We start from the raw sequence: 27,194 nt of genomic DNA, 5'->3' as shown, positions 1-27,194 counted from the left end.
ATTTCTTTTTTGCAGCTTTCGAACAAAAACGCAGATAAATCGTCAGGAAACTAGATTGGAGAGATTCTGTGACAGGATACTAGATTCGGGGATGTATGTAAGACAAATTGATCAGAAATTGACTTATTAGACTATCATTGTATTTTTCAGACGATCATTGCATTCTTATGTTGATATGTAGGAAACAATTTGAAGTTTTTTTAATTGGAAAGCTTTGAAGGAACGTCGTTGTATCTTCTCTGGCCTCATGGAGGCATGTATCTTCTCTGTTTCTTTGGACTAGTGTTGCATGCTATATGTGTTGCAGCACAACCATGTTAGAAGCTGCTTAAATTAGCTAGTTGTTGTACTGTATGAACATCACTGCACTTGCTCTTGTTGTGCTGCATGAGTGGTACTACTACCAGTACCACTACTACTAATACATGTCTGTATGCCTCTGTTTGGATTGGTTTGGTTTCTGTTTGGATTGGTAGCCGCTTACTTAGCTCAACCGAGCCAGAGATAAGAGGCCCTGCCTGAGCGCCGGCGATTTGCTTGCTTGCATGAGTTGCATCTATGCGTGCATCAAAAGCCGGATCGAGAAAACGCACCTCGCGAGTCAGGCCCGCTTCTCGCTATCGCTAGGAGGGGTCACCGTCTCTTCTCCTTCTCCTTGAGCTCGACTGGATCCTGCTAGCGCCACAAGCTCTCTCCACCACCGGATCCGCTCGCCGCCGGCGGATATGGCGAGAGGGATGCCCGGTGGAGACCCATCGCTTCTCACCGGCCTTCACCCCTTAATTTCTCGCCTCTCATCGCTGACCATCTTTTTTTTCTTTCCTTTTCCCCACTTTTTCATCTGCATTTTCCTCGACCTTGCGGGTGTATTTATATAGGGAAACAACAACAACAACTTTGTCTAAAATCCTGGAGTGACATTTGTAAGTCTAGACAAGAAGAAGGCTGGGAATACGAAACATACAGATGGTAAACAAAAGTCTAATTTTAAACTCTGCATGGAGAATTGTAGCAAATCCTGAGGAACAAGTTAGCCAGGTATTGAAAGGTAAATACTTCCCTAATACTTCCTTTTGGAATGCTTCAATCAACACTGCAAAATCTGTCTTCTGGAGCTCTATTCTCAAACTTAGGAAAACTCTAAAAAAGTATGTCACCTGGCAACTGGCTGAAGGTAAGATCTCTATTTGGAGTCAACCTTGGTGTAATCTTGATGGGGATATTCATGGTTACATTAAATTAGATTTTGTTCATAACCTAATGCCGGCCATAGTTGCTAACTTGTGGACTACATGAAAAACTTGGGATAATCAGAAGCGAAACAACTTATTTGAGTATCGTGCAGTCAATAAAATCTTGCAGGTCCCATCATCCAGAATAACGAGGAGGACATGCTATGTTGGAAATTCACTCTAAATGGGATATGTAACACCAAAAGTGCATACAAAGAAATATATAAAAGGGAAATGCAGTCCTGCACACAGGTAAATGATCAAACAAATACAATCCTTAATCAGATCTGAAATGACAAGTTCATCCCTCCAAAAATCAAAACCTTTGCTTGGAGGCTTCTGAGAGGAGCTCTACCAACTTTTCTAAGACTGAATCATAGGGTAAGTGATATTTCTGCAAATTGTCATAGATGTGGTCTCCCTGAATGTGACTCCCATCTGTTTTTTTTGCTTGTCCCTTCAGTAAACCGACTTGGCTTATCTCTGAAATTAATATACATACGGATCAATTCTCTAACAATGTTTCTATGTCTCACATTATTGCCTTTATTGCTAACAATGGTCCTAATCAAGCCACCTTGAACAGAATTTTAAATATTATGTGGCAGATCTGGAAGGCAAGAAATGACCTAAAATTCAAGAACATTGTTAAAGAGCCTACTCAAGTTTCCTTTGCAGCATAGGCGATGATAAACACTTACACAATCTTTTCAGCTTACAATTACTCGCAGGACCAACAACAGGAGCAAGAGGAGAAACACCCAGGAGTCTTCCGGCTAGCTCCATAAGGTAGTGGGCTAGACGACCTAGGTTCAAAGTCTCACTCCTTCTAATTATTTGATATTAGGTCCTACTCCTTCCCTAATATTCACGTTTTTTTTTTCAACAGGAGCAAGAGAGCATTACCAGAAAGATGGATCGAATTCCTCAAGGCAATAGATGTTACGTAGATGCTTCATGGGAGGATCATGTTACTGGAATTGGAATTTTCTTTCATTTCCCTTGCACCCATAATGCTCTTTTTATCAAGGCTTCCACTAACTCAGCTCAATCTCCCTTGCAAGCCGAATTGATTGCTTTGCAACTGGCTTTGGAAATTGCCTTCTTTTTGAATTTTGCAGGTACTAATTTCCTTACAGACAGCGCTACAATTGCAGACGAGGTGAAGACAAGGAATTTCAGTGAGCAACCTGGCCATTGGAGTCTTCGGCCATTATGGAGCCAAATCACGACAACAATTCCAAATCATCTTCTGAAGGTTTTCTGGATATCCAGAGAAATAAACATAATTGCTGACAAGCTAGCTAAAGAAGCTAAAGCTGATGCTCTAATAAAGCCTATCTATAACTGCCAAAACATCTCTCACATTGCCTATCCTTCGAGAGATTGTCATGCTTCTTCTCTGAATGCTCATTTCAGTTCTTTAAATTGTAAAATAAGCCATGTATTATGTTCCTAGTTTAATAAATCCTTTACTTAAAAAAAACAACAACAACTTTACCGTGCATTAGTAATAAGAAAACCATTTTCTTATTCATGGTGTTATCACAAGTAAACGACATCTTAGGCCCTGTTCTATTCTTCAACTTTCTCATTTTCCCTTAGCATATTTTTCAAACGGTTAAATGATGCAATTTCTTTAAAAAAGTTATTTTTAAAAAAACAAAAAATATATTTTTTAAAATTTATAATACATAATATTTAATTAATCCAATTTTCGGTATGGCGCCGGACGTGTGATTTTTTATTTAATTTCTTTGATTCAATTTCTTGATTTGTGGTGTTGTGTGATTTGTGCGGTGAATGGATGTGGGATTTGTTATTCAAGCTCTTTGATTTGTGGTGCTGTGTGATTTGTGCAGTAAATGGATGTGGGATTTGTTATTCAAGCTCTTTGATTTGTGGTGTTGTGTGATTTGTACGACGGATGGATGTGTCATGGGGAGCTTCTCAATGCATCGCCTCGAATGGGACCGTTTTTTTTTTTCATTCCTGCAACTTTCAGACATAGCGTGTGGCGGAGCGGAGGGCTTTGGTCTCCATGGGCTCAAGCCCATGTAGTAGTTAGCGGAACTTCTTGCAGCCGTACAGAAACCAATAAGGGAGCGTATCCTATGCACACAGGCCCTCGCATGTACACACCGTGTACACCAACTAAAAATTATCACAAAAAATTCTAGAAAAATTCATACATGTACTTTCAATAGTATTACATCTACGTGTAAAGTCGCATCTTCAAATTCATTCTACATAGAGAATAACAAAAAAGATAAAATTCTGACAAAATTGTAACCTTAAAACTGTCAGATTTTTTGTTTTTTTTGTTACGGCTAAAATATAATGAATTTGACATTAAGATTTTAACCCTAGGTGTAATACAATTGAAAGTATGTGTATGATTTTTTCTAGATTTTTTGGTGACATTTTTTAGTTGGTGTGCACGTGTGTACACGTGAGGGCCTGTGTGCATAGGATATGTTGCCAACCAATAAAAAGCATGCCAACCAAACCAAACCTTTGGCCATGCAGTAGTATGACATAAATCCACGATGATCATACATACATACTGGTTACCATTCAGTTTAACTGCTAGGCTTACTCATTAAAATAAGGTCTGATAGTGACTAAATAAGGTCTGATGGTTTAACCTAAACACACTAGTAATATATCCGTGCTAAACGCTACGGTGTAATTCTATTTGTCTTTAATTATTTTTTAAATTTCATGTTACCAAAAAATATTTTATATGATTTGTGCATTTGTACTTTAATTAAATTCATATCGTACATTAAATATATTTCATGTAAAGTGCAGTACTATGATATTACGTGGGCACATTAAAACTATACAAGATATAATCACTTAAGTATACAATATAAAAGGGCAATATACGCATAAAAATATGTTAAAGAAGTATAGAGTTATTTTATTATTTGTTGCTGGCACAAAATAAAGCATTTGTTATAATACACCCCATACGTAAAAAACTATCCTAATGTTTAGCATTTGCGATACACTAAAGAAATTCTCGTGCGCCACTAGGAATGTTATTTCCGCACTCATTTTGCTCATACATCAATAGATGTAGCAAAAATTGTTTCCTTAGCTCGCCACCATCCTGCAAATGCATTTGTTTATAAAATAAATAACTATATTATAAAATAAAATAAAATATTCTAAATGACCAATGCTAGTCGGAATGACCTTTAAAGACGGCAAATGCAGTGCTCCTAAATGAAATGAAACAAAATCAGCGAGGGAGTTTTAAAATTAAAATACCGTGGACCTCCTAAATGCAGTAATCACAGCCACAGCAAAACCAACTTCGACTGTGTTTAGTTCAGCGCAAAGTTTAAATTTTGGTTGAAATTGAAGATGATGTGACTGAAAAGTTGTGTGTGTATGACAGGTTGATGTGATGGCAAAGGACTGAAGTTTGGATCCAAACTTTGGATCTAAACACAGCCTTCATTCAGCTTGGATGTTTTCATTAGTAAATTCACAACTCAGACACTAACGTAATGACATGGTTTTAATTTTTCACAAAATGATCTCATCTACAATGTACAGTCGACCTGGTCATGTGCACATCAGTAGTACATTTCCGCCAAAATTTTAAGGGTTTAAGGTTTAGGGTTTAGGGTTTAGCCGACTTTACTTTCAAAATTTTTCTTCAAACTTCCAACTTTTTCATCACATCAAAACTTTCCTACACACAAACTTCTAACTTTTCCGTCGCATCGTTTCAATTTCAACCAAACTTCTAATTTTGGCGTGAACTAAACATACCAGAACCATAACAGGACAACAATAAATATGGATTGACTCATAGGACATACAAATAGCAACTGACAGTTGATCCTAGAAACCAATGCTGACGCTAACGCTACGGTAGTATTCAGTAATGCATACTCCCTCCATACTCGTAAAGGAAGTCATTTTGGACAGCGACACGGTCTCCAAAACATAACTTTGACTTTTTTTTCTATAAAAATATTTATTGAAAAGTGATATATGTATACTTTTATGAAAGTATTTTTTAAGACAAATCTATTTATATAATTTTTACATTTTTAAACTCAACAACTTAAGAGTTATTCGTGATTTATATTCCCAAGGTTTGACTTAAACATTGTCCTAAACGACTTCCTTTATGAGTATGGAGGAAGTATTAAACAATCAGGACGTATGTGTTGGCAACCAAAACGGGATATTAAAAAGAGAATGATTAAGTTATAATACTGTTAATTTCATAGCCACATGAGTCTTTCGAAACATGCAACTCCAAATGTACAACGTTGCAATCAGCGAGCAAACAACCAAGCCATCCACCACCATCTAATGTTTGACTTACATTACAAGTCAATATTTTGTTCACATTAGAAGTCATATATGCTATCAGAAGTTTAATTTTTTTTCTTATAAACCATAAAAGTTAGCTATTCCTGTATACCTGCTGCCAAACAGATTTTTCCTTCTATTTTATCCCATTCACATGACCCAGTCACCGTTGGGAGTAGCAACACTGTTATTCTTTTTGCAAATCAGCAAATCCATATATTTCTCTACCCTACAAAGGAACTTACCAACCCTCACAATCAACCCAGCGCTTGTTGGCTCCCTTCCGTCGTTGTCAACACGGTTGTTCCCCTCCTAGCTTCTGTAAAAAAGATCAGAACCAATGTTGAAATTCAATCATCAGAAAAACAAAAACGATTGAGTACAGTATAACAGTGGAAGTACAGTAAATATATATGCTTAATTCTCTGATCCCATACTTCTCCTGTTTTCACATCAATAAAGTACACTTGATGATTTGAAATTCGAATCGTCATATACTGCTATACATGTGGCAAATGTTCAAAAATCACTGAAAGATCAAAATCTGATTTTGGAGATCTTAACAAATGTATAATCACACGTAAATGTTGAATTGTCTCAAATACCCTAGAAAGAAAAAGATGCACCCACAATCACATTGTCTCACATGAATCTGAAATTTTCTCCCACAATCCAGATTAGCAAGTTGGAAAAAGAACATGAAAATTATATTCTATTTCTGTACAGCGAAGACACATCTGATAAAAGAACATGACACACAAAAAAAAATATCTCGCCATATTACCAGTCAGATTAGAAAACTGTGTGATATCATGGAAGCAACCAACAGGTGATCAGTGAAAACTACACCTGAAACAGGTTCATTTCTGAACGATCATAAGGTTTAATATAGTTATCAGTCTCTCCTAGGGGACATGAGTAAATTACAGCAAATGACTATGGCACGTGATCCATATTAATGGGTAATTGATGAACGCATTTAACTGAAAAATAATGTGAATCAACAGAAATAATTTTGTTTTGGTCCTTTATTCTTTCACAGCAAGACCGCACAATTGCAAACTCATAAAAGGCGGATGATTTTCGTTTATCATCGCCTGGCATCTCGTGGTTTAAACAATAGAGTAGAAGAAAGCTTTTAGAAAATCATAGTTTTAAAGAAAGGATCAAATAATCCATAACAATAGTCCGGTGAACAAGCTAGTCGGCAGTCGGCACCATCAACTTCAGGTTGACAAAAAGAAAAGGAACAGATAATGTTCGAAGCATTGGCATTTGGCAGATACCTGGAAACTGAATTTTCATTTATCTGCATATATTATGTTAAGCAAAGCATATGAACCATCAGGATGTCTTACCAAACAAAAGAAAAGCCGTCACAACGCAAGTCGAGATCAATATTTAAACAGGCAAACGATGAGGGATACTAAGCTAGTAATTTGTTTGAGGAAGTCTGCAAACTGTAGCCATCACAACACTTGGTACAACAAACGCCACTTATGTGCTAAAGCAACCAAGCAAACGGCAAGGAGCAGAAACTCCAATGCTGGGATGAAAGATTATTCCAATGCTGCACTTTCTGTGAAAAGTACAACCCAAAGGGCCAACAGATGGTGGGAATTCTCAAGGTTGACACTAATATTATCTGAACTCTGGAGCATAACTAGATGAGAAATTCTGAAGCCAAAATTTCACAAGGTTGCATATGTGCAATCTACAAAATCCAGTACAAAATTTGCGGTTTTGCAGGGTTAGGTCATATAAGATCATATAGCGGAAGGTACAAGCAACATGTATCATCAGCTATTGAAGACAAAAATGATACTATGGCATTTCCAGGCAGTTAAGTGCCCCCAAATGCAAACATCGACAGGTGTAAAGAAAAAGTTCTTACTTTGTTTAGCAAGGGGACCCTCTTCTGTTGTGGAGCATGCTGTGGGGTATGATCTCCATCCAATCATGGAAGATCTGGTGTCTCCATCTTGAAACTAATTAAACATTAATTCATATTGACTAAACAACATCGTTTCATGTGAGAGCTTGGTTGGGGAGCAAGATCATCAGAAGAAAATTATGTTTAATATGATGAAGCATAGACCGTATAGTGAACTACAAAATTTCTGGTCCTCCTAAAAACCTGTAGTTGCAATATTTCTCCTCGAACAAAAGCAAAAGCGAAAGAGAAGTATACTTAAACAATGATATGAGTATATTTAAAGGACAGGTCCCATATTAAGTGAAAGATTAAATGTGGGAAAAGGTGAAATAAAAGGCACCCACAGGCAATAGCAAGAGCTAACAAATCAAAAGCATTGTTAATCCGACAGATAATTCCGTGCATGCTTTTCAGAGAGAATCTTCGAATGCCTGACTGATCCATAATCTACAAGCTACCAGCTAGTAACTAGCTATGCAACAGTGAGATATTGCTAAATGTTAATCATATACAAAGACTGAAGGCCACACAATCTTTTCGCTGGCGCTGGCCATATCTTTCAGTAACTTGTATGTTCTTGCTCCGGGCGTGGGCTATAACCAATGGTCAGAGTTCATCAAAGTAGGGATATCCTCTTAGTTTGGTTAATGCAAACCAATTCGATCTCAGGTCATTAACAGAATGTAATACAGAGAACTCGATGTTGTATTGAACTGTAAATCTTAAGAGGCAGAAACATTGGTTCAAATCTTGATCATTATCATAATAAACGGAACATAATCTTGCTACGAGATAGTACAACTGGGAAGCAAACAGGTAAAATACTAAGAACAAAGAGAGCCAGGAGCTACTCATCAAAGAACAAACTGCACGGATAATCAGAGCAAGAAACCTACATCCGTTCCCAGACCAAAGCCACATTTCTCCAAACGAACTCTTAGATGCAAGTCATCTTCTCAGGCAATGAGATTGTAACGAACTGAGAGCCGCTCATTCCGCGGGCTGCGGATCCACCACCTCGCTCTCGGAAGGAGCAGCGGGGGCTTCTCCCTCGGACGGCGCCGCGGCGGCGGCGGCGGCGGCGGCGGTGGCCTTGGCGGCGGCGGAGCGGGACTTGACGAAGTCGAGGAGGCGGCGGCTGACCTCCTTGGAGTAGAGCTGCAGCGCCTTGATGCCCTCCTCCACGGACGCCGTCGCCGCGGCCTCGCCGCTGGCCGCCGCGGCGTCGAAGGCCTCGGCCTCGATGCCCCGCGCGGCCGGCTCGGCGTCGGCGGCCGGCACCGCGCCGTAGCGCTTGCAGAGGATGGTGTCCCCGCCCAGGGTGTCCACCAGCCGCCGCACCACCGCGTCCCGCGTCCGCTGCGTCGGCGGCCAGATGCTGAACGAGAACCCCTGCGCCGCCTCCCCCTCCCCCTCCTCCGCCGCCGCCACGCCCGCTGGCGCGCCGGCGGAGTGGAGCTCGTCGGTGGCCATCCGCCCGCGGAAGCTTCTAGAAGGAAAACCTCGAAACGCGAAACCCTAGCCCCCGCCGCCGCCCGATCCGTTCGCGGCGAGGGGATTAAAAGCGGAGGAGAGGCGGTGGAGCGTCGCTGTAATTGATGATTTTTTTGTTTTGTTTTTTTTTTTTTTTGTTCGGAAGTTGGGGAGATTGCGGTGGCTTCAAGCGAAGCCGAAGATTGTGGAGAGGAGATGAGATGAGATGGGGAGATCGTCGGTTGGTGGCTCTACTTATAACGGCGATGACGAGGTGCGGTTGAATGCTTCCGTTTTTGGGGGGGCACATTGATGCGTTTCCTCCTTTGATTCGTTTGGGATTTTGAAATTTTAACGTTCGATTCAGGGTGTGGGAATGGTAGGCGATCTGGATAGATCCGGGTAGTAATTGAATGCCTGGGAGCACTACTGACGTGTAAAGATATGATTGTTTTTTAAGAGAGTGTAACTGAAGATACGATTTTTTTTGGGTGCAGTTTAGCGCTTTCCAATGGTGGCACGAGTACTAAACGAGTAAACGGCCAAAGCAGCACCGGATTCAGCACGTAGAAATACGAAAGAATGTACTAGTATTTACCATCCTCCTAAAATATACTATATCACTCTTCTAAGTTTTTATTCTCATTTACCACCCGAGTTAGTCTCCTTACCCATTCGATAAGTATTTGATCGAGAGAGAAAACTAACATGTGGAACCAGATGATGAATAAGAATGAAATTTTTAAAAGGTGGTATGTAGGTGGTGTTTGAATCTCCTAAAGATGAAGATGAAGATAAAAATTAAGTGTTTCACGTAAAACGAGATAGTAATAACGTGTGATTAATTGAGTTTTAATTATTACAAACTTGAAAATGGATTAATATGATATTTTAGAGCAACTTTTATATAGAAAGTTTACGCATAAAACACATCGTTTAACAGCTTGAAAAGCGTGCCACGAGTATCTAAAATTTAATCCTCTCCTTTATAAGGATGAAAGGATGAGTAAGATTTCCTTCTATGTTGATTCTTTTTGGGACGAAGGGAGTAGTCCGTAAGAGCAAGTCTAATGGTACAACCCACTACTAGCTTCAATTCATCTATAGCCAATCTAATAGCCAATTCATACAATAATTATTTATTATACTATTAATATATGGTCCCACCTGTCATACACACAGCCCGCTGCTCTTCTCTCTTATCATTTATCTCATTAAAATATGTTTATAGCTGGCTAATAGCATGCTATTTACCTGCTCTAAGGTTTGGGGCCGCATACATATGCTGGATCGGATCGAAGAATATTCGCATCGAACGGTGGCGCGCGAGCCCACCGGCTGCGCGCCGATCCATCCATCCACACAAGGCCGGGGGTCAGCCCTCCGGCTCGGTCGAGTCCAAGTGTCCAACCCCATCGCATCGCCATCTCCAACGACGCGCAGCCACGATCGCTCGCTCGCTGGGTCGGTGACGTCGGTCGCTGCCCCGGCCCGCGCCGCCGTCTTCTCTCCTCTCAAAAAGAAAAAAAGCACCCCGCGCGCTCGAGTCTACGCTCCCATCGCCCTCCGCCTCGCCTCGCCGCAAATCTCACCACTCGCCACCGCCTCCCTCCCCCTGCCTCAGCGCGGCTCCACGCTCCCTTCCACTTTCGCCGCCGGCGCGCGGACGGACGGGCAGCAGATAGCCATGGCTGCCTCCGAGCAGCGCGTCGTCGCCGTCATCATGGTCGGCGGGCCGACCAAAGGTAAAGGCAGATCCGCGCGCGTCCATCCTCCGCCGCCGCCGGCCAGCGCCGCGGTGGGTACTCGTGTTACCATCTGACACACACGGCGTGGTTTTTTTTTTTTTTTTTGGCAAGGGACGAGGTTCCGGCCGCTGTCGCTGAACGTGCCGAAGCCGCTGTTCCCGCTCGCCGGCCAGCCCATGGTGCACCACCCAATCTCCGCCTGCCGCCGCGTATGGCAGATTTAACTCCCATTGATTTCTCTTCTTGTGTGAGAAAAGAAAGAAAAGCAAAAATTCTAAGCATCTGGGATCCCCGCTGCTGCAGATCCCCAACCTGGCGCAGATATACCTCGTCGGGTTCTACGAGGAGCGGGAGTTCGCGCTCTACGTCTCCTCGATCTCCAACGAGCTCAGGGTCCCCGTCAGGTTAGCCTCCTGCCCCCCCCCCCCCCCCCCCCCTCGACTTGCCATGGGATAAGATGGTTCAATTCAGGAGCATTTGGGGGTTTGTTGGGTGTCATAACAGTGGCATTGATGGCTTTGCTGTGACAATTTCTAGGTACCTGAGGGAGGATAAGCCCCATGGATCAGCTGGAGGGCTCTACAGCTTCAGGGATTACATCATGGAGGACAGTCCGGTCTGCTCGTGTTCCCGATTATCAGCTTGAATTTCGGAATTCAATTAACATGAACTTGCTGGGATTAATTGTAGTGGGTTTCTTCACACTGGGCTGTTTGACTAGTGTTGGCTAATTTGGGTGATATGCAAAGCGTTGGGTTGGATTACAGGAAGTTTTATCTTCTAAAACAACTCTCCTTTTGGTTTTGCAGTCGCACATTGTTTTGTTGAACTGTGATGTATGCTCGAGCTTCCCCCTGCCAGACATGCTCGGTAGGTTGCTAAGTTACTGAACTTGGGATAGTTCATTGTGTCTCTCAGCTGTGTTTGTTTATGTTAGATTCTGATCACTAATTGTTATCACCATCTAATCATTGTAGAGGCCCACAAAAAGTATGGTGGAATGGGTACTTTATTAGTCAATAAGGTGCGAGGACACTACAACAGAACCTTCTGTCTGTGTTTCTAAAGTCCTGATATTTTCATACATAACGTTACCTGCTTACAATTTTTGTCAGGTCTCCGCAGAGTCTGCAAACCAATTTGGTGAGCTCGTAGCTGACCCTGAAACAAATGAACTGTTACACTACACAGAAAAGCCAGAGACTTTTGTAAGTACAAGTTCTGATCATGCCTTGTTTTCCTTGCTATTCTATTTCTCCTCTTCGGATGATGCTTGTGCTTTTTGGTTTTGAATTGCATCAGCACTTTAGCATTTTGATGGTTCTCTAATTCGTTATTAACAATGCTCTTTATGTGTAGGTGAGTGATCTCATAAATTGTGGGGTCTATATATTTACACCCAATATCTTTAATGCCATCGAGGATGTCTTAAAACAGAAGAAAGACAGAGGTAATATGTTCAGCTATATCTTGACTTTTGCCTTGTAAACTGATGTTATGATTCAAAAAGTAGCCCACAATTATTCAATCACGTTGCATGGAAACTTTCTGGTATACTCAGCTTATAACATCTAAGTTCTCTGGTGTTTTAAATTTTTTCATATAAGAACATAATAATCATTAGAAACAATTATTATTTGGATCAGGTGTGAAATGTCCTGTTCACTATAATGCAAGTCAATTGGAAACTTAGGTTCATAAAAACTATGCTAATAATTATGCTAGTAACTGTACCTTGGATCCTCCTTTCCTTAAATGGGAGAAACTACATTCCCTCAATTCAGTTAACATTTCTGCATTGCTCCTTTTTTGTCCAGTATTGGTTCTTCTTATTCACAACATAAAACTTATTCCTTTCCAATGCTAAATTTCAGCTAACCTGCGCCGTGTCTCTAGTTTTGAAGCTCTTCACTCGGCAACAAAGTACGTGTATGATGTATTCTTCTATTCATTGTCCTGCATATTTAACACTATTTCAAATTAAGTTTTTCTCAGTTATGGAAAAGTTTTAGATGCATTGCAAAGAATAAGCACACTGTAATCTATAAGTGCATCACCAGGAAGTTGAAAACAAACTGAGAAACCTAGGGAAATATTATATTTCCTTTATAACTTATGATATCAATGATCTCTAGTAGATTAATTTCTCGTTAGATATATGTACTATCCAGGAATGAGGAATCAACACTTTTGACTTCTGAATATTAAATGTAACAGCACACTAATGAAAGCTGCCACTGGAATTTGGTCGTATCAAAGTTTTATGTCTTGTATTATTGTACGTACAACTCAATAATCAAGTACTCAACATGTATTTTTCCTGTTGGCTTTTGCTTGTCATTTGTGGCATCTCCAGTGTTTTTTTTTTTTTTGGATAACTTTAGTAAAGTTGGTTTGGTACCATGAACTATCACACTTTTGTGAAGCTGTATTCTTCCCTTATCCCTTCTATATATCCCAGGAGGAACAGTGCACTGCCTAGAACACTTACATTCTGTTTTAATCCAGTTTAACAGCCATCAAAGCATGCAACAGAGAGAAACGAGGGGATGAGTAGACTAAACCTAGCTTACGCCTTGCTGGTTTTGTAGAAGATATATATATTTTTTGTTAGTGTTAACTTAATTAAGCGGCTATGTGTAGCAACACAATGTGGATTGTGGAAACCAGAATCATAGCCTCCACTTTATTTGTAATGTATAGTTACTGTTGGCACTAGTCATCCCTGGTTATAATTTTTGCCATTCAGGACTTGTTAGACTAAGTACAATAGAGCTGCCATTTATTTGTTGCAATACTGACCATCTTGTTGTAATTGTCAACAGAGCACTTCCAGCAGACTATGTTAGGTTAGATCAAGATATTTTATCCCCTCTAGCAGGAAAGAAGGAACTTTACACATACCAGACTCTCGACTTTTGGGAACAGATCAAGACCCCAGGGTAATAGTTGTTCCTAACTGCACTCTTTCTAACTTTGGAATTGTTAAGTAATAATGAGAGACTGCACCTATGCATAGGATGTCTTTGAGATGCTCTGGCCTATATCTTTCTCAGTTCCGCCATACCTCTCCTCATCTTTTAGCCTCAGGAGATGGCAAAAGGAGTGCCACTATTATAGGTGATGTGTACATTCATCCATCTGCAAAGGTTCATCCAACAGCAAAGGTGGAGTCTGGTTCTCTATTTTGATTAGATTGTGTTTCATCCTGCTATCTCATATACTTCTCTGTTTGATTAGTTTTAGTTTTATGAAATGATGAGGGACATTGTCTTCTAATATGAATTTTCGCTAAAGCTAACCCAGTTTAGTAATGCTCCATTAACAGATCGGTCCTAATGTCTCGATATCAGCAAATGCACGTATTGGAGCTGGAGCCAGGCTTATTCATTGCATTATTCTGGATGATGTTGAAATTATGGTTAGTTTTCTACGTACCATATGATAAACCTAATCTCGCTAACATGTATCTCATGCAGTTTCTTTGGTGGCAGGAGAATGCAGTTGTTATACACTCAATTGTGGGGTGGAAGTCAACCGTAGGAAAATGGTCACGTGTACAGGCAAGTATTATATCGTTGCTCATTTTAAATGTTTTGCATTCCAAGTGTTTTGGAATAGTTCATCATATCCAATTCAAGAGGCAAGAAGAATATCGTAATGCTTTAATGCAAATTCCTTTGCTGTCTAATTTTGTTCCCTAACATTTTTAGCATATAAATTTGGGTTTTCTGTAGTTCCATCTACAAGATTTATACATTTTTCTCAGAAAATACTTCTGCACGTATTTAGTTTGCTTAATTTCAAGTCTGGCGTGATTGCTCAACCCAGTGAAATGCATCTTTAGGCTCATTTAATGAAAGTTCTATTTTTCATTCAGGGTGAAGGTGACCATAACGCCAAACTCGGTATCACAATTCTTGGTAAGACCCAGTCTGCACATGGCCTCCCACAAGAATCTTGTGATAATATGCTTTGTGCGTGTGGGTTAGTTCCTACGATTGAGTTGACACATTATCTCTATTTCTAAATGCAGGTGAAGCCGTTGATGTTGAAGATGAAGTGGTTGTAGTTAACAGCATTGTGCTCCCCAATAAAACTCTCAATGTCAGTGTGCAAGAGGAGATCATATTATGATAGTCCTTTCATAATTCATATTTTTATTCAATTCCAAATAAGGTCTGCGGACCAATATGTAGTTCCTCTCTTTTATTACCTCCTTGTAAGCTTCCCCTCAGATTGATATCATTAGTCTATGTTATAGCAAGCTTGAGATATGGACAGTGTAATTTTTTAGCGTAAAATTTACTGATGTAAAAATGTACAAACATATGACAATTTTTTTTTATTGAACTAACGATTTTTTTTATTGAACTAACGATTTTCATCAAGCATCAACAGTGCGATGGTGTATCTGGGGTTGTGTTTTGGATTATAGATCATATTGAATGCCATTGCTTATTGTACCATGAATGCACCGTGGGTTACTTAATGTGGTATGCTAAGTGACTCTTCCAATGGGCTCACTGTAAGCTAATTTTCTGCATACCTTACCTCGCTGATGGATGACGTGTGCAATATTGCTACCTCCATTTCAACTTTGTAAAGAAACTCATCAGTCATCATTCACCAGTGCTTGCGTTATGCACAATATATTCTAAGAAATGGTGGGTAAATGTTCAATGCGTTAGGATATGCCTGGAAACTCAGCTGAGAAGGCATTGACTATCACATTCACATACCATCGGTAACCATGGTAGTTCAAACCTATGTACAGAAATGCTTCAGAAGCATATGATACCAAATACTAATGCAGACACTGTCAATGCGATCGAAGCGGACGTGATGGCTATTTACCAAAAAGAGGATAGCAAGGAAGATCAAATATGCACATGTAGATCGTTCAAAAAATATGCACATGTATATTCTACTAACCATGTATTTTTCCACACTACCCTGCAGGTTGCAAGGATGCTGCAAGGGCACTTCAGCCGTTCACATACTTGAGATCCCTGAGGAAAGACGGCTTGATTGTATTTGGTGAAGGAATGGTCGACACGCGCTCGAACTGTACTATGCCCGAACAAACAAATGTGAACAAAACATAATTAGAATATGAATGTACAGTAAAACCACCAAAAGAAAAAAGGAAATGGAAGAATCAGGCCTTACCGCGTCGTCCTCGTACTTGCTTCTGATGGCTCTAAGGTTCGACCACTTTCTGCCCGCTTGCAAATCATGTATGGAACGAATACAATCTTCGATATCAGAGACCTTGTAGCCTGTGATGCGTTGAACCGACAGGTTCTGGAGAATAATGGACGGTAAAGTTAGATGAATATGAAGTGTTCACGCAGGTTCAGCAGAAGTTGATGTCTTCTTACCCAAGGACGAGTGTTCGGGTTGAGTGTGAACTTGCCAACAAACAGGCAGGCAGCAGCAACAATCGATGGAAGAAACCTTATGTTGTAATCGTCTAACAAGCTCAATTCCGCAAGATAGATACACATCAATTCCAGTCTTATGTTTATTGGTCTCTGCAGTTTGATGGGAGGAACAGATTAGAGAGAAACAAATGCGGGGGTGCTCCAAAAGTGTCCTTACATTGCTTCCACGACAAGAAAATAAGAATCTCCTGCAACAGACGGTCAGACAGGTATTAGACGGTAGGATTGGAAGTTCAGTAAATCAGAAAATCAGTAGTCATGAATCATGATACAGTTGACGACATTGAACACGTAACCATATTACAAACTGAAGAAATCCATCTGAGATCCTATGTTAATTAGGAAAGTTTAGAATGGGGCACATACCGTAGGAAAGTTATTACAGTGGGACTCCCCATCTGAAAGTTCAGAAAACTCAGTATGTTCGCTTCCATCGCCACCACCTGCAGTGTGTACAAATTACAAATGTATCTCTATCACTTACAGCACTAATGAAATATAGAAAGTTCAGGATTTACACTACCTGCTGTGTGGTGTAAGTGTCAGCAGTAATCGAACTGAAGAATCTTGCACTAGGATGGCAACGGTCTTCATACTTACTGCAACACTCAATATCATTCCAATCAGGGGCATGTTCAAAGATCAGAGAGATAAACAAACAATATATAAAAGCTCAACAGGTTGGTCCCTTATGAAGCAACGAACAATGCAGAGGTACCAAGAAGTTGCAGCCTTTCCCTGTTAACGACATTTCTTGAAAGGAAGCGGTCAACATATGAAACCGCAAGGTAAAGTATGTTATCCCAAAGATTGAACCCATAAACCAGTTCCGCCATCCAGTTCACAAGCTTTCCCCTCATATTGATGTGGCCTCCTTGTATCTCCTGATCATAGTTAACTATCGGCCTCCTTGATTCCTCAGCCTAAAAATCTTGCAAATTTGAGACAAACAAAGGAACAACAAAAGCCACCAATTTCACCGAAACAAAACATTCCAGTGTGTAATTGCATACTGATCATGGGTGAAGCGATTAGCTTCAGATAATCAAGACAGCAACTCGTAAGCATATAATCTAGTTTGTCAGACTAAAACAATCCCTCTGGATGACTCACAGTGCAGAATTGTACAGCATCCAAACATTTCGCCATTTCCCTAGACAACAGCAACTAAAGCGGGACAGAATCCAATATCCACGAGAGCATGACTAAGACACTGGACAATTCATGCAACTAACCAAAATCAGAAAAATCCACAAATCATCCCTAAATTCTAGTATGATCCTGCCCCCAGAAAAATCCCTAAAACTATATCAATTCAGTCTACAGAGCCCACAATCCATTTCGAATTTTCGATCCCAATCATACCACTAGGTCCATAGCACTAGATTTGCCTCCTGAATCAGTTCAAGCTTCCACACGCAAGCTGCGACTAGGAGTAGGAGAGGCGATCAGGAAACCCCCTCACCTCGAGAGACCGGAGGTATCGGTCGATGTCCTCAACGTACGGCGCAACCGCCGGCCCTGCCGCATTGGGGACCAGCTGCCACGGACCTCCGGCCGCACCCGGCTGCCTCGGACCTCCAGCGGCGCCCGGCTCCCTCGATGGTCCAGCGGCGCCCGGCTGCCTCGAAGGTCCAGCGACGTCCGGCTCCCTCGAAGCTTGACCCGCGTCCGGCTCCCTCGAAGCTTCACCTGCGTTCGGCTCGTTCGGACCTTCGGCAGCGGCTTCCGGAGCAACGGCGACGACGGCCGCGCCCTCCGCGCGGTCGGGATTCCCCGCCTCCTCCTCCGCCGCCGCCGCCGCAGCCGCCGCCGTGGCCTCCATCCTGGCCACCGACCTCGTCCTCGGCCTCGCCATCCGCGGCGGCGAGGGGTCGAGACGGTTATTCCGTTATTCGCTTCGGAGTCGGTGGGGAATCCAACCTCGCGTGGTGGGGGAGCTTGGCGTTGCCGCCTTCGATCCCACCCTATTAATAGGCGGCGGCGGCGCAACCGCGCGGGCGGCGTTGATCGCCTTGCTCTCCATCGGCGTCGGCTCCGCCTTCGCGTTGCGCTTCGCCGCTTCGGCTTTGGTTTCTCTCTGGGGTTTTAGGAGGGGTCAACTGGTCAACAGACAAGGAGGGGGGTTATTGTCTCGTTGAGACGACGGTTTGGTTGGCCATTTGAAATGGGCTAAATGGCTGTGCATAAGCGGGAATTTCTTGGCAAAGCCAAAAACGGAAAAAAGGACAAGAAAAGAAGAGCATAATCAAATCGATTTTGCTATATATTTATAGTTTATTTTCTAAAACTTTGACCGATGTAAATATAATATAATCATAGCGTAATTATATTGTTACATCATGTAACTTGCATCTAACCGCAATATAATTTTAAACCGTTCGATTTGCTTTTAAAATTCATGTAAGGGAGGTAGGAAAAAATCACAACCCACACACATATGAGGGGATTTAGTACCATTACCTCCATTTTCACATAATTAGTAGGGACTGTCTATAGAGTATGACACCTAGGGATTTTTGAAAGTTACATACACATTATACTATAGTCACATCGTGATTATACTATATTTACATATATCAATTTTTTTAGTTAAGATCTGATGACAAATGTATAGCTAATCCCTAATCAAATATGGGGTACTCCAGTAATTCAGTACACGAACATAAACCAAACTTTGTACTACTTCATCTGTTTCACAATGTAAGTCATTCTAGCATTTCTCATATTCATATTGATGTTAATAAATCTAGATAGATATATATGTCTAGATTCATTATATATATGTCTAGATTCATTGACATCAATTTGAATGTGAGAAATGCTAGAATGACTTACATTGTGAAACGGAGGGAGTACCAAATACAGATTTTAAAAAATGCTTCCTTCAGTTCAATAAACGTAGCCCCAATTTGGCTTAATAATACCCATGACTTATGGCAAAACCACCTAAATAAAGTAGATATGTATTCGGTGAATAATTTATTTTAAGAAAAGCATATAAATTCATGCTTTTTTTTCTAAAAGAATAATACAACTCGTGAAATATCCTACAAATTTGTGTGTTTACTTATTGAATTAGAATTTAAATTTGGATAACATGGATAATTTACTTTTTTAAACAGAATATTTCAACCATATGCAGATCCAAATTGGCTGCGTATATTAGGTTTAGATGTAGAGGCTGGGTTTTAATCATTTACATAAAAAAAAAATGCACATCCATATTTTTGCTGTCAATATGAATACAAATTCTACCCCTCTTGGCTCTTGCTTAAGATGAACCTGGCAGTCAAGCTTGGATATATATTTTTCGTCATTAGATAAACTAGCTGGGGAAGAGTCAAGAGTGACTTCTCTTTGATCATCGCTCAAACACAACTCAGCAAACGTGGTGATTTTGCAATTTAGGCGTTCAGCTTGCAGATATAAAAGTTGGGTTTTCTATAGGTAGTTCCATCATATTCTGCTTGAGTTGAAGTCTGGTGTGATTGCTCACCCCAGAGGAACTCCATGTCTTCATCTGAAATGAAGATGCAACTATGATACTGCCATTCCGGTGTTATACCAAGCTTGACATATGGTATGGTGTAGTATATATTTTTTTACTATGAATCTTTTGTCCAAAGTCCAAACCTCTGTACAGAAACGATTCATGTGCACATGATAGGAAAATACAATTTCAGATATCGTCAATGCGACTGAAGCGGAGATGCTGCCGATTTACCAAAAAGAGCATCGGAAGATCAAAGACGCACATGTATATTCTACTAACCATGTATTTTTCCACACCGCCCTGCAGATTTGCAAAGATGCTGCAAGGGTACTTCAGCTGTTCGCGTACTTGAGATCCTTGAGAAAACACACCTTGATGTTTTCTGGTGGAGTAATTGTCGACACGGACCCAAACTGTACAATGCTCAAACAAACGTGAACAAAACATAGTTAGAATATGCATCAATGCATGTAAAACCACCAAAAAGGAAATGGAAGAAGCAGCCCTTGCCTCGTCGTCCTTATACTTGATTCTGACGGCTTTGAGGTTCGACCACTTTCTGCCCGCTTGCAAATCATGTATGGCATGAATACAATCTTCGATATCAGAGACCTTGTAGCCTGTGTTGCGTTGAACCGACAAGTTCTGGAGAATAATGGGCGCTAATGTTAGATGAACATAAATCGGCATGTAGGTTCAGCAGAAGATGATGTCTTCTTACCCAAGGACGAGTGTTCGGGTTGAGTGTGAACTTGCCAACAAACAGGCAGGCAGCAGCAACAATCGATGGAAGAAACCTTATGTAGTAATCGTCTAACAAGCTCAATTCCGCAAGATAGTTACACATCAGCTCCAGTTTTCTGTTACTTGAATTCTGCAGTTTGATAGGGGGAACAGATTAGAGAGAGAGAGAGACAGAGAGAGGCAGAGGGAGAGAGAAACAAATGCAGGCTCCAAAAGTGTGCTTACATTGCCTCCACAACAAGAAGTTAAGAATTTCCTACAGCAGATAGTCAGACATGTATTAGACAGTAGGCTTGGAATTTCAGTAAATCAGAAATGAGTAGCCATGGTACTGTTGAAGAAAATCATCTGCGATCCTATCCTAAATTCCTAATTAGGAAGGTTTAAAATAAGGCACATACCGTAGAAAAGTTATTACAGTGGGACTCCCCACATCAAAGTTCAGAAATCTCAGTATGTCCAACTCCATCTTAGACACCTGCAGTGTATGCAAACTACAGATGCATCTCTACCACTCACAGTTCTAAGAAATAGAAAGTTTTCAGCAGCATTTACGCTACCTGCTGCGTGGTGTAAGTGTTAACAGTAACGGCACTGAAGTTCCTTACATGAGGAGGGTGAATTTCTTCATACTTCCTGCAACACTCAAATCATTCTAGTCAGGGAGACATGTTCAAAGATAAGAATAAAAAAAATCATTTTACTCCCTTGAGCTATTTCATTGGATTGCTTGACCCACTAAAGTATTTTTTGGCTCATTTTACCTCTAAACTATTAAAATGCTTCAATTTACTGGTTAAAGCATTTCTTTTTTTTCTCTTTACACAAATCGTATTTTAAGCTGTTTTTTTTAGAGACGTAGATGACACCATAATCAAAGTTCCAACATATTTTTTTTAAAAAAACCATTACTGTTTGCTGGAACTATAAATTCTGGATGTTTCAAACTTACAATCATTCTTATATGCTTCCAAGTTCCAACTATGTAAGCAGTGACAAAAACAATTTATAAAATATGACGATAATTAAATTGTAATGCATCTATCAATCCTATCAAATTTCAGTGCAGGATACGATTTATATGCAGAGAAACAAAAGTGAGAAATACCGTTAGGGAGTCAAGTGAACTATTTTCAATAGTTTGGGGGTGTAAAATGAGCCGAAAGTAGTTTAGATGGTTAGGTTTCGATAAGTAAACAATATATAAAGCACACAACAGGTTAGTCCCTTACGAAGCAACAAACAGTGCAGTGGTACCAAGCAGTTTCAGCTTGTCCCCAGGAAAGGCAATTTTTGAAAGGAAGCGGTCAACATATGAAACCGCATGGTGAAGTGTCTCTTCCTGAAGATTGAACACATAAGCCACGTCTGCCATCCAGTCCACTAGGATCCCCCTCACATCCATACTGATGATGCCTCCTTGTATCTCCTGAACATAGTTAATCATCGGCCTCCTTGTTTGCTCAGCCTAAAAACCCCACAAATTTGAGACAAAGGAACAACAAAAGCCACATTTCAAGATATAATTGCATACTACTCATGGCCTCATGGGTAAAGTGAGTAGCTTCAGATAATCAAGACGGCAAGTCGGTAAGCAAACCTAAAAAGGGAACTAGCTTCAGATAATCATCTAGTTTATCAGACTAAATTCATGATAGTGAAAGTTGATAAAAACTAGTCCTCTGGGTGGAAAACTCACTGAGCTGAATCATATCCAAACATTTCGCCATTTCCACAGGACCATAGCCATCATCATCAACGACTAAAGCGGGACAGGATCCAATAACCATGACGAAGACACTGGAGAATTCACGCCAACTAACCAATTTCAGAGAATCCACAAATCATCCCAGTCGCCTAAATTCCAGAATCCACGCGTGATCCTGCCCCCAAAAAAATTCCCCCAATTATATCAGTTTCCACCCACACATTCACGATCCAATTCGATTCGATCGTACCACTAGGTTCATAGCACTAGCTAGATTTGCCTCCTGAATCAATTCAAGCTTCCACACGCAATCTGCGACTCGGAGAGGGAGGTGATCGGGAAACCCTCACCTCGAGAGACCGGAGGTACCGGTCGATGTCCTCAACGTACGGCACCACCGCCAACTGCGCCGCGTCGGGGACCGGCTGCCTCGAACCTCCGGCCGCACCCGGCTCCCTCGAACCTCCAGCGGCGCCCGGCTCCCTTGAAGGTCCAGCGGCGTCCGGCTCCCTCGATGGTCCAGCAACGTCCGGCTCCCTCGAAGGTCCAGCGGCGCCCGGCTCCCTCGAAGCTTGACCCGCGTCCGGCTCCCTCGAAGCTTCACCTGCGTTCGGCTCACTCGGACCTTCGGCGGCGGCTTCGGGCGCAACGGCGGCGACGGCCGCGCCCTCCACGCCGTCGGGATTCCCCGCCTCCTCCTCCGCCGCAGCCGCCGCCGCGGCCTCCATCCTGGCCACCGACCTCGTCCTCGGCTTCGTCATCCGCGGCGGCGTGGGGTGGAGACGGTTATTCTGCTATTCGCTTTGGAGTCGGTGGGGAATTCAACCTCGCTTGGCGTTGCCGCCTTCGATGCCGCCCTATTAATAGGCGGCGGCGGCGGCGGCGCGTGCGTCGCGTTGATTGCCTTGCTCTCCATCGGCGACGCCTGCGGCTCACGCTGCCGCGCAGCGCAGCGCTCGCCTTCGTCTCTCGGTGTTGCGCTTTGGCTTGGTTTGGGTTTAGGAGGGTCCTGACGAGGTTTGGCCATTTGAATGGCCGTCCATAGGCGGGAATTTGTTGGCAAAGCCAAAAACGGCATAAATCCAAATATCCAATATGGAGTACGTCAAAGTTAGAAGTTTGAGTTGAAATTGGTACGATGAGACTGAAAAGTTGTGTGTGTATGACAGGTTGATGCGATGGAAAAAGTTGGAAGTTTGATCCAAAGTTTGGATCTAAACACAGCCCTACTCGAGTAATGAACGAATAAGGCCGAACTTTGGGGCATATACAAATTAGAAAAAAAATTGCGTGATTCGGTTCAATACATGTATTCTCAAGCTTGCTTAGTGCTTACGCTATGTTTGGCACAGTTTCAGATCTCATATTTACGATAAATTTAACGTTTGTATGTTAAATTATAGTGGTTTAAAATTTAAATTTCATACAAAATAGAAACAAAATAATTTATTCAAATGTTATCAACATAATCAAATCACATATTTAGATATGAGTTAGCAATATACAGCTTAAAATAATCTTAGATCCGAGGCTATGTCAAAGGAGACCTTAGTAAAGTAAAGAGATAACATGATTTATGGCAAGACCACCTAAATAACGCAGTGTTGGAGCCGTCAAACTGTTGTCCTGGGCGCGCACTGTGCGTTTTTGAGGAAGCAGGGATACCACATTGACATTGGCAGCTCAAACACATGAATGTACTTCAGATTGTACTCCTATAGTATGTGTCTTTGTACTTGTCATGCGAAACTTCTATTACAGTTTGTATTTCGTCCCTCTTGCCTAAGATGAATCTCGCAATCATGCTTCAATATATATTCTCTATCAGAGACTCAGAGGATAAACCAGCTGGGGAAGAGTCAGGCATGACTTCTCTATGGTCATTCACACAAACACCACAGGTTACAAAAATGTTGAAGTGTCTCTACACAGCAGTAGTTGTGATTTTACATCCAGGCATTCAGCTTGCAGATAACAATGATGCTGGAATAGCATTTCTCTCAGCACAGAAGGCAATGCTAGAATGGTCTTCCACAGTAGAACTTGCAGAAACATATTCTATTGATATTGAAAATAATATGGTTGGCCATCTATAGATCACATGCAGAACTTCATACCTGTTATAAAAGTCATTAGTCATAAGAACTTATGAAATCAAAGTGGCCAACAAATACAGTGAACAATAATCAATAGAAACCATGAAGGTATACCTTGAACAACATATCGAAGTACAGAACTCTCTTTTTCAGTTATTTCCCTGTCCAACCAAGTTATCTTCCCCAATTTATCATCGTCGTGATTCAAATGTGTTGCTGTGTTTCACTATAGTGTCAGTGTCAGTTCTATCACTACTTTGATGTGTGCTCTGCAAGGTATGATCAACTCTTCGGCAATCCTCAGGCGCCAACCGTCCAAACTGTGCCATTTGAGCAGTTAATCTAGCAATAGATTCTTCACGGTTGGCAAGCTGCATGAGTATCTTTATCCTTCTAAATGCAACATTGCTCGGCTTCTGCCCTAACTCAATCATTTGATGGAAGCACCTCTCAGCCTCATCCAGCTTCCCTTCATCACATAACAGATCAAACAACACATCAGACACCAAGGTGAATGACCCAAACCCATTATTGACCATATCACTCCACAGCTCTAGTGCTTGTGCAACCCTCCCATGCCTATGACATAACCTCACAATAAACATGCAAGACTGGGTGTTCGGGAAGCATCCTTCAGAACGCATCCGCTCATACAACTGCCAAGCACTGCCAATGTCGTATGCCCAATAATAGCAACGGAAGAAAAGGTTATAGGTTGTGGCATTTGGCATGAGTCCCTTCGAGGCCATTTCTTCCATCAATGCAAACGCATCACCAAGCCTCTTTGCTATCACAAAGTTCCGTATCGCCGTGTTGTATGCAGGTACATCGGGGTAGCATCCAAGCTCATGCATCTCCTTCAGCAAGTGCTTTGCCTTGTCTGGCTGGCCAATCAACCCCAGCCCGCCGATCAAGCTCGTGTAAGTGATCACATCGGGAGAAATGTCCTTCTCCCGCATTTCGTCGAGCAGCTTGTAGGCATTCTCCACGCCCCGGTTCTTGCAGTGACAATCAATCAAACTGTTGTAAGTCACCAGGTCTGGCTCCACGCCAAGCTCCCGCATCTCGGCGACGAACGCCTCCGCGTCCTCGGCTGACTTCCACCCGGAGAGCAGGATGTTGAATGTCTGGCGGTTCACCTTGAACTCGTACTTGAGCGCGTGGTAGACGTTGCGCGCGTCGGACATGCTCTTCTCCTGGCACAGCGTGCGGAGCAGCGCGTTGAAGAGTTGGCCCTCCTGGTCGTCCCCGCGGCCCCTCAACATCCGCGAGAGGCGGCGGAAGGAGTCGACGGTCTCGCGGACGGAGCAGACCTTGGCGACGCGGCCGAGGACGACCATGGCGGTGCGCGGCGTGACGGCGTCCGGGACGAGGCGGCGGGAGGATCGCAGCAGGTCCCACATGTGCGCGAACCGGCGCGCCCGGCCGAGAACGTAGAGCGCGGTGTCGAGCGCGAAGGGGGACGGGGCGACGCCGTGGCGGTCGAGCGCGAGGGAGAGGAGCGACAGCGCGCGGAGCGGGTCCCCGTGCGCGAACCGGAACCTCCGCAGCACGAGGTCGAGGAGCGGCGCGGAGATCGCGACGCCCGACGCGGACAGCGCGGACTCCATCGCCGACGGCGTGGGCGCCGCCGTGACCATCCGGTACACGGCGTCGGCATCCGCGTCGGACGCGACCACCTCTTCGCCGCCGCCGCCGCCGCCGAAGACCTCGGGCGCCGGCGCAGGCTCCCGCGCCGGCCTGCGCGGCTTGCTCACGTACTGGAACAGCCGCCGCTCTGGCTTGGGCGGCATTTTTTTTCCGATGGCGGCGGCGCTTCGCCGGCTGCAAACTGCAAAGGGTTTTGGGCGTCGTTGGCGCCGCCGCGAACGGCGTTGGCCAAAGGGGAAACGCGCTGCGGCTGGAGCGGGCCGGCTCGACCGGGCGATGGCCCATTGCAGGATCGCATATGGCCCATGACATCTGCGGGCTTTTCTGGTCCAGATTTTGCACGGCCTCTTTCCAGTCTCGCTGCGGCCACAGCGTGGAATAAGTCCACTTTGAGTCCCTTAATATGAGTGCAATCTAGTTTTGTTGCGCAATACTCCTTCCGTCCCAAAATATAACTATTTAGTACTAGATGGTACATATTTTAGTACAACAAATCTGGACAACCACTTATCCATATTCATTGGACTAGGATGCATCCTATCCAATTTTAGGCTGCTATACTTTAGGATGGAGGTAGTACCGAGAGTATTATTTGTTAGCGTGACGTCCACGTGTCATCCTAGTTATTGAAAAAGATTAAAAATATCCTCTCTCTCTCTCTCTCTCTCTATATATATATATATATATATATATATATATATATATATATATATATATATATATATACACACACACACTCTTTACTCTTTCTCACCCGGTCAACAGAGCTGACCGGTGGCGACAGGGGATTAAAGGTTAAGGACACAGCGGCGGCAAAAGGGAGCTGGGCGTCCTGCAGATAAGGGTGCAAGTGGCTACCGATAAAACGCTTATAGGCTAAAACTAACCTGGGAACTCGTTTATTTCAATCTATAAGTGAGTTCGCGGGTGACCCACTTGCACCCCTACCTGCAGATGCATCGCGCGGCTGCGGGTGCGTGCGTCTCGTCAACGGGTCCAGGGCTTCGGCCGCCGGTGCGTCGTGCAGATGCATCGCGGATTCGCGGCTGCGCGCGCAGCATGGGCGTCGCGCATGGAGCTGAACTCATTTTGTGGACGCTAGCAGCAGCCAAGGGGGAAAGCTCCCACACGAACAGTCTTCCGTTGCTGCCGGAAAAATTAACGAGAAGACGAGAAGGATAGCGTCCGGATTCCGATGTCTGTGTGTCCTGTCTGTCGAGTGATTCCAAACTGAGCAGCCAATTCCGTTGGTGTGTGTGGTTACTGACATTAGTGAGCATGTAGTAGAAGGGAATAGGATCGTACTAGTGCAGATAAACAGAT

General features: G+C 42.8%; 5 protein-coding genes and 1 pseudogene across 5 annotated transcripts; 2 read left to right on the top strand and 4 right to left on the bottom strand.

The window, feature by feature from the left end:
- Positions 1–247: 247 nt before the first annotated feature.
- LOC127769046 (uncharacterized) lies at positions 248–2,020 on the top strand (annotated as a pseudogene).
- Positions 2,021–8,231: 6,211 nt separating this feature from the next.
- Positions 8,232–9,313, bottom strand: LOC127765668 (MFP1 attachment factor 1-like). The gene has a single exon (XM_052290609.1). The coding sequence runs from the start codon at positions 8,980–8,982 to the stop codon at positions 8,500–8,502; it is 483 nt and encodes a 160-aa protein (XP_052146569.1). The 5' UTR covers positions 8,983–9,313; the 3' UTR covers positions 8,232–8,499.
- Positions 9,314–10,414: 1,101 nt separating this feature from the next.
- On the top strand, positions 10,415–15,087 carry LOC127765666 (uncharacterized). Its single transcript, XM_052290608.1, has 15 exons — positions 10,415–10,727; positions 10,842–10,939; positions 11,034–11,134; positions 11,268–11,346; positions 11,540–11,600; positions 11,708–11,754; positions 11,846–11,938; positions 12,090–12,180; positions 12,605–12,653; positions 13,556–13,672; positions 13,750–13,897; positions 14,059–14,151; positions 14,225–14,293; positions 14,611–14,653; positions 14,767–15,087. Exons 1-15 carry the CDS (start codon positions 10,670–10,672, stop codon positions 14,865–14,867), a joined length of 1,248 nt encoding a protein of 415 aa, XP_052146568.1. The 5' UTR covers positions 10,415–10,669; the 3' UTR covers positions 14,868–15,087.
- Positions 15,088–15,676: 589 nt separating this feature from the next.
- Positions 15,677–18,270, bottom strand: LOC127765669 (putative cyclin-F3-2). The gene is made up of 8 exons (XM_052290610.1): positions 17,643–18,270; positions 16,879–17,100; positions 16,701–16,784; positions 16,544–16,620; positions 16,335–16,365; positions 16,115–16,267; positions 15,903–16,037; positions 15,677–15,798 (listed from the first exon to the last, which is right to left on the bottom strand). The coding sequence occupies exons 1-8, from the start codon at positions 18,033–18,035 to the stop codon at positions 15,718–15,720; spliced, it is 1,176 nt and encodes a 391-aa protein (XP_052146570.1). The 5' UTR covers positions 18,036–18,270; the 3' UTR covers positions 15,677–15,717.
- Positions 18,271–19,778: 1,508 nt separating this feature from the next.
- On the bottom strand, positions 19,779–23,141 carry LOC127765670 (putative cyclin-F3-1). Its single transcript, XM_052290611.1, has 8 exons — positions 22,476–23,141; positions 21,650–21,885; positions 20,978–21,053; positions 20,819–20,895; positions 20,643–20,673; positions 20,395–20,547; positions 20,184–20,318; positions 19,779–20,086 (listed from the first exon to the last, which is right to left on the bottom strand). The coding sequence occupies exons 1-8, from the start codon at positions 22,884–22,886 to the stop codon at positions 20,006–20,008; spliced, it is 1,200 nt and encodes a 399-aa protein (XP_052146571.1). The 5' UTR covers positions 22,887–23,141; the 3' UTR covers positions 19,779–20,005.
- A 507-nt stretch (positions 23,142–23,648) lies between these two features.
- Positions 23,649–26,031, bottom strand: LOC127765665 (putative pentatricopeptide repeat-containing protein At1g02420). Its single transcript, XM_052290607.1, has 2 exons — positions 24,336–26,031; positions 23,649–24,242 (listed from the first exon to the last, which is right to left on the bottom strand). Exon 1 carries the CDS (start codon positions 26,012–26,014, stop codon positions 24,413–24,415), a length of 1,602 nt encoding a protein of 533 aa, XP_052146567.1. The 5' UTR covers positions 26,015–26,031; the 3' UTR covers positions 23,649–24,242; positions 24,336–24,412.
- Between the last annotated feature and the right edge of the window lie 1,163 nt (positions 26,032–27,194).

This window comes from Oryza glaberrima, chromosome 3 (assembly GCF_000147395.1).
Source record: "Oryza glaberrima chromosome 3, OglaRS2, whole genome shotgun sequence".
NCBI classification, from domain to species: Eukaryota; Viridiplantae; Streptophyta; class Magnoliopsida; order Poales; family Poaceae; genus Oryza; species Oryza glaberrima.
The sequence above is the reverse complement of the archived record's forward strand: the minus strand, read 5'-3'. Positions and strand labels throughout refer to the sequence as shown.

Coding starts and splice junctions, on each gene's coding strand:
- LOC127765668 (XM_052290609.1), bottom strand. CDS start 8,982: ATGGCCACCGACGAGCTCCACTCCGCCGGCGCGCCAGCGGGCGTGGCG.
- LOC127765666 (XM_052290608.1), top strand. CDS start 10,670: ATGGCTGCCTCCGAGCAGCGCGTCGTCGCCGTCATCATGGTCGGCGGG. Junction 10,728..10,841: donor GGTCGGCGGGCCGACCAAAG/GTAAAGGCAGAT, acceptor TTTTTTGGCAAG/GGACGAGGTTCCGGCCGCTG. Junction 14,294..14,610: donor GAAAATGGTCACGTGTACAG/GCAAGTATTATA, acceptor TTTTTCATTCAG/GGTGAAGGTGACCATAACGC.
- LOC127765669 (XM_052290610.1), bottom strand. CDS start 18,035: ATGGCGAGGCCGAGGACGAGGTCGGTGGCCAGGATGGAGGCCACGGCG. Junction 16,785..16,878: donor TTGGTACCTCTGCATTGTTC/GTTGCTTCATAA, acceptor AATGATATTGAG/TGTTGCAGTAAGTATGAAGA. Junction 16,038..16,114: donor ACCCGAACACTCGTCCTTGG/GTAAGAAGACAT, acceptor ATTATTCTCCAG/AACCTGTCGGTTCAACGCAT.
- LOC127765670 (XM_052290611.1), bottom strand. CDS start 22,886: ATGACGAAGCCGAGGACGAGGTCGGTGGCCAGGATGGAGGCCGCGGCG. Junction 21,054..21,649: donor ACTGCACTGTTTGTTGCTTC/GTAAGGGACTAA, acceptor TGAGTGTTGCAG/GAAGTATGAAGAAATTCACC. Junction 20,674..20,818: donor ACTGTAATAACTTTTCTACG/GTATGTGCCTTA, acceptor TATCTGCTGTAG/GAAATTCTTAACTTCTTGTT.
- LOC127765665 (XM_052290607.1), bottom strand. CDS start 26,014: ATGCCGCCCAAGCCAGAGCGGCGGCTGTTCCAGTACGTGAGCAAGCCG.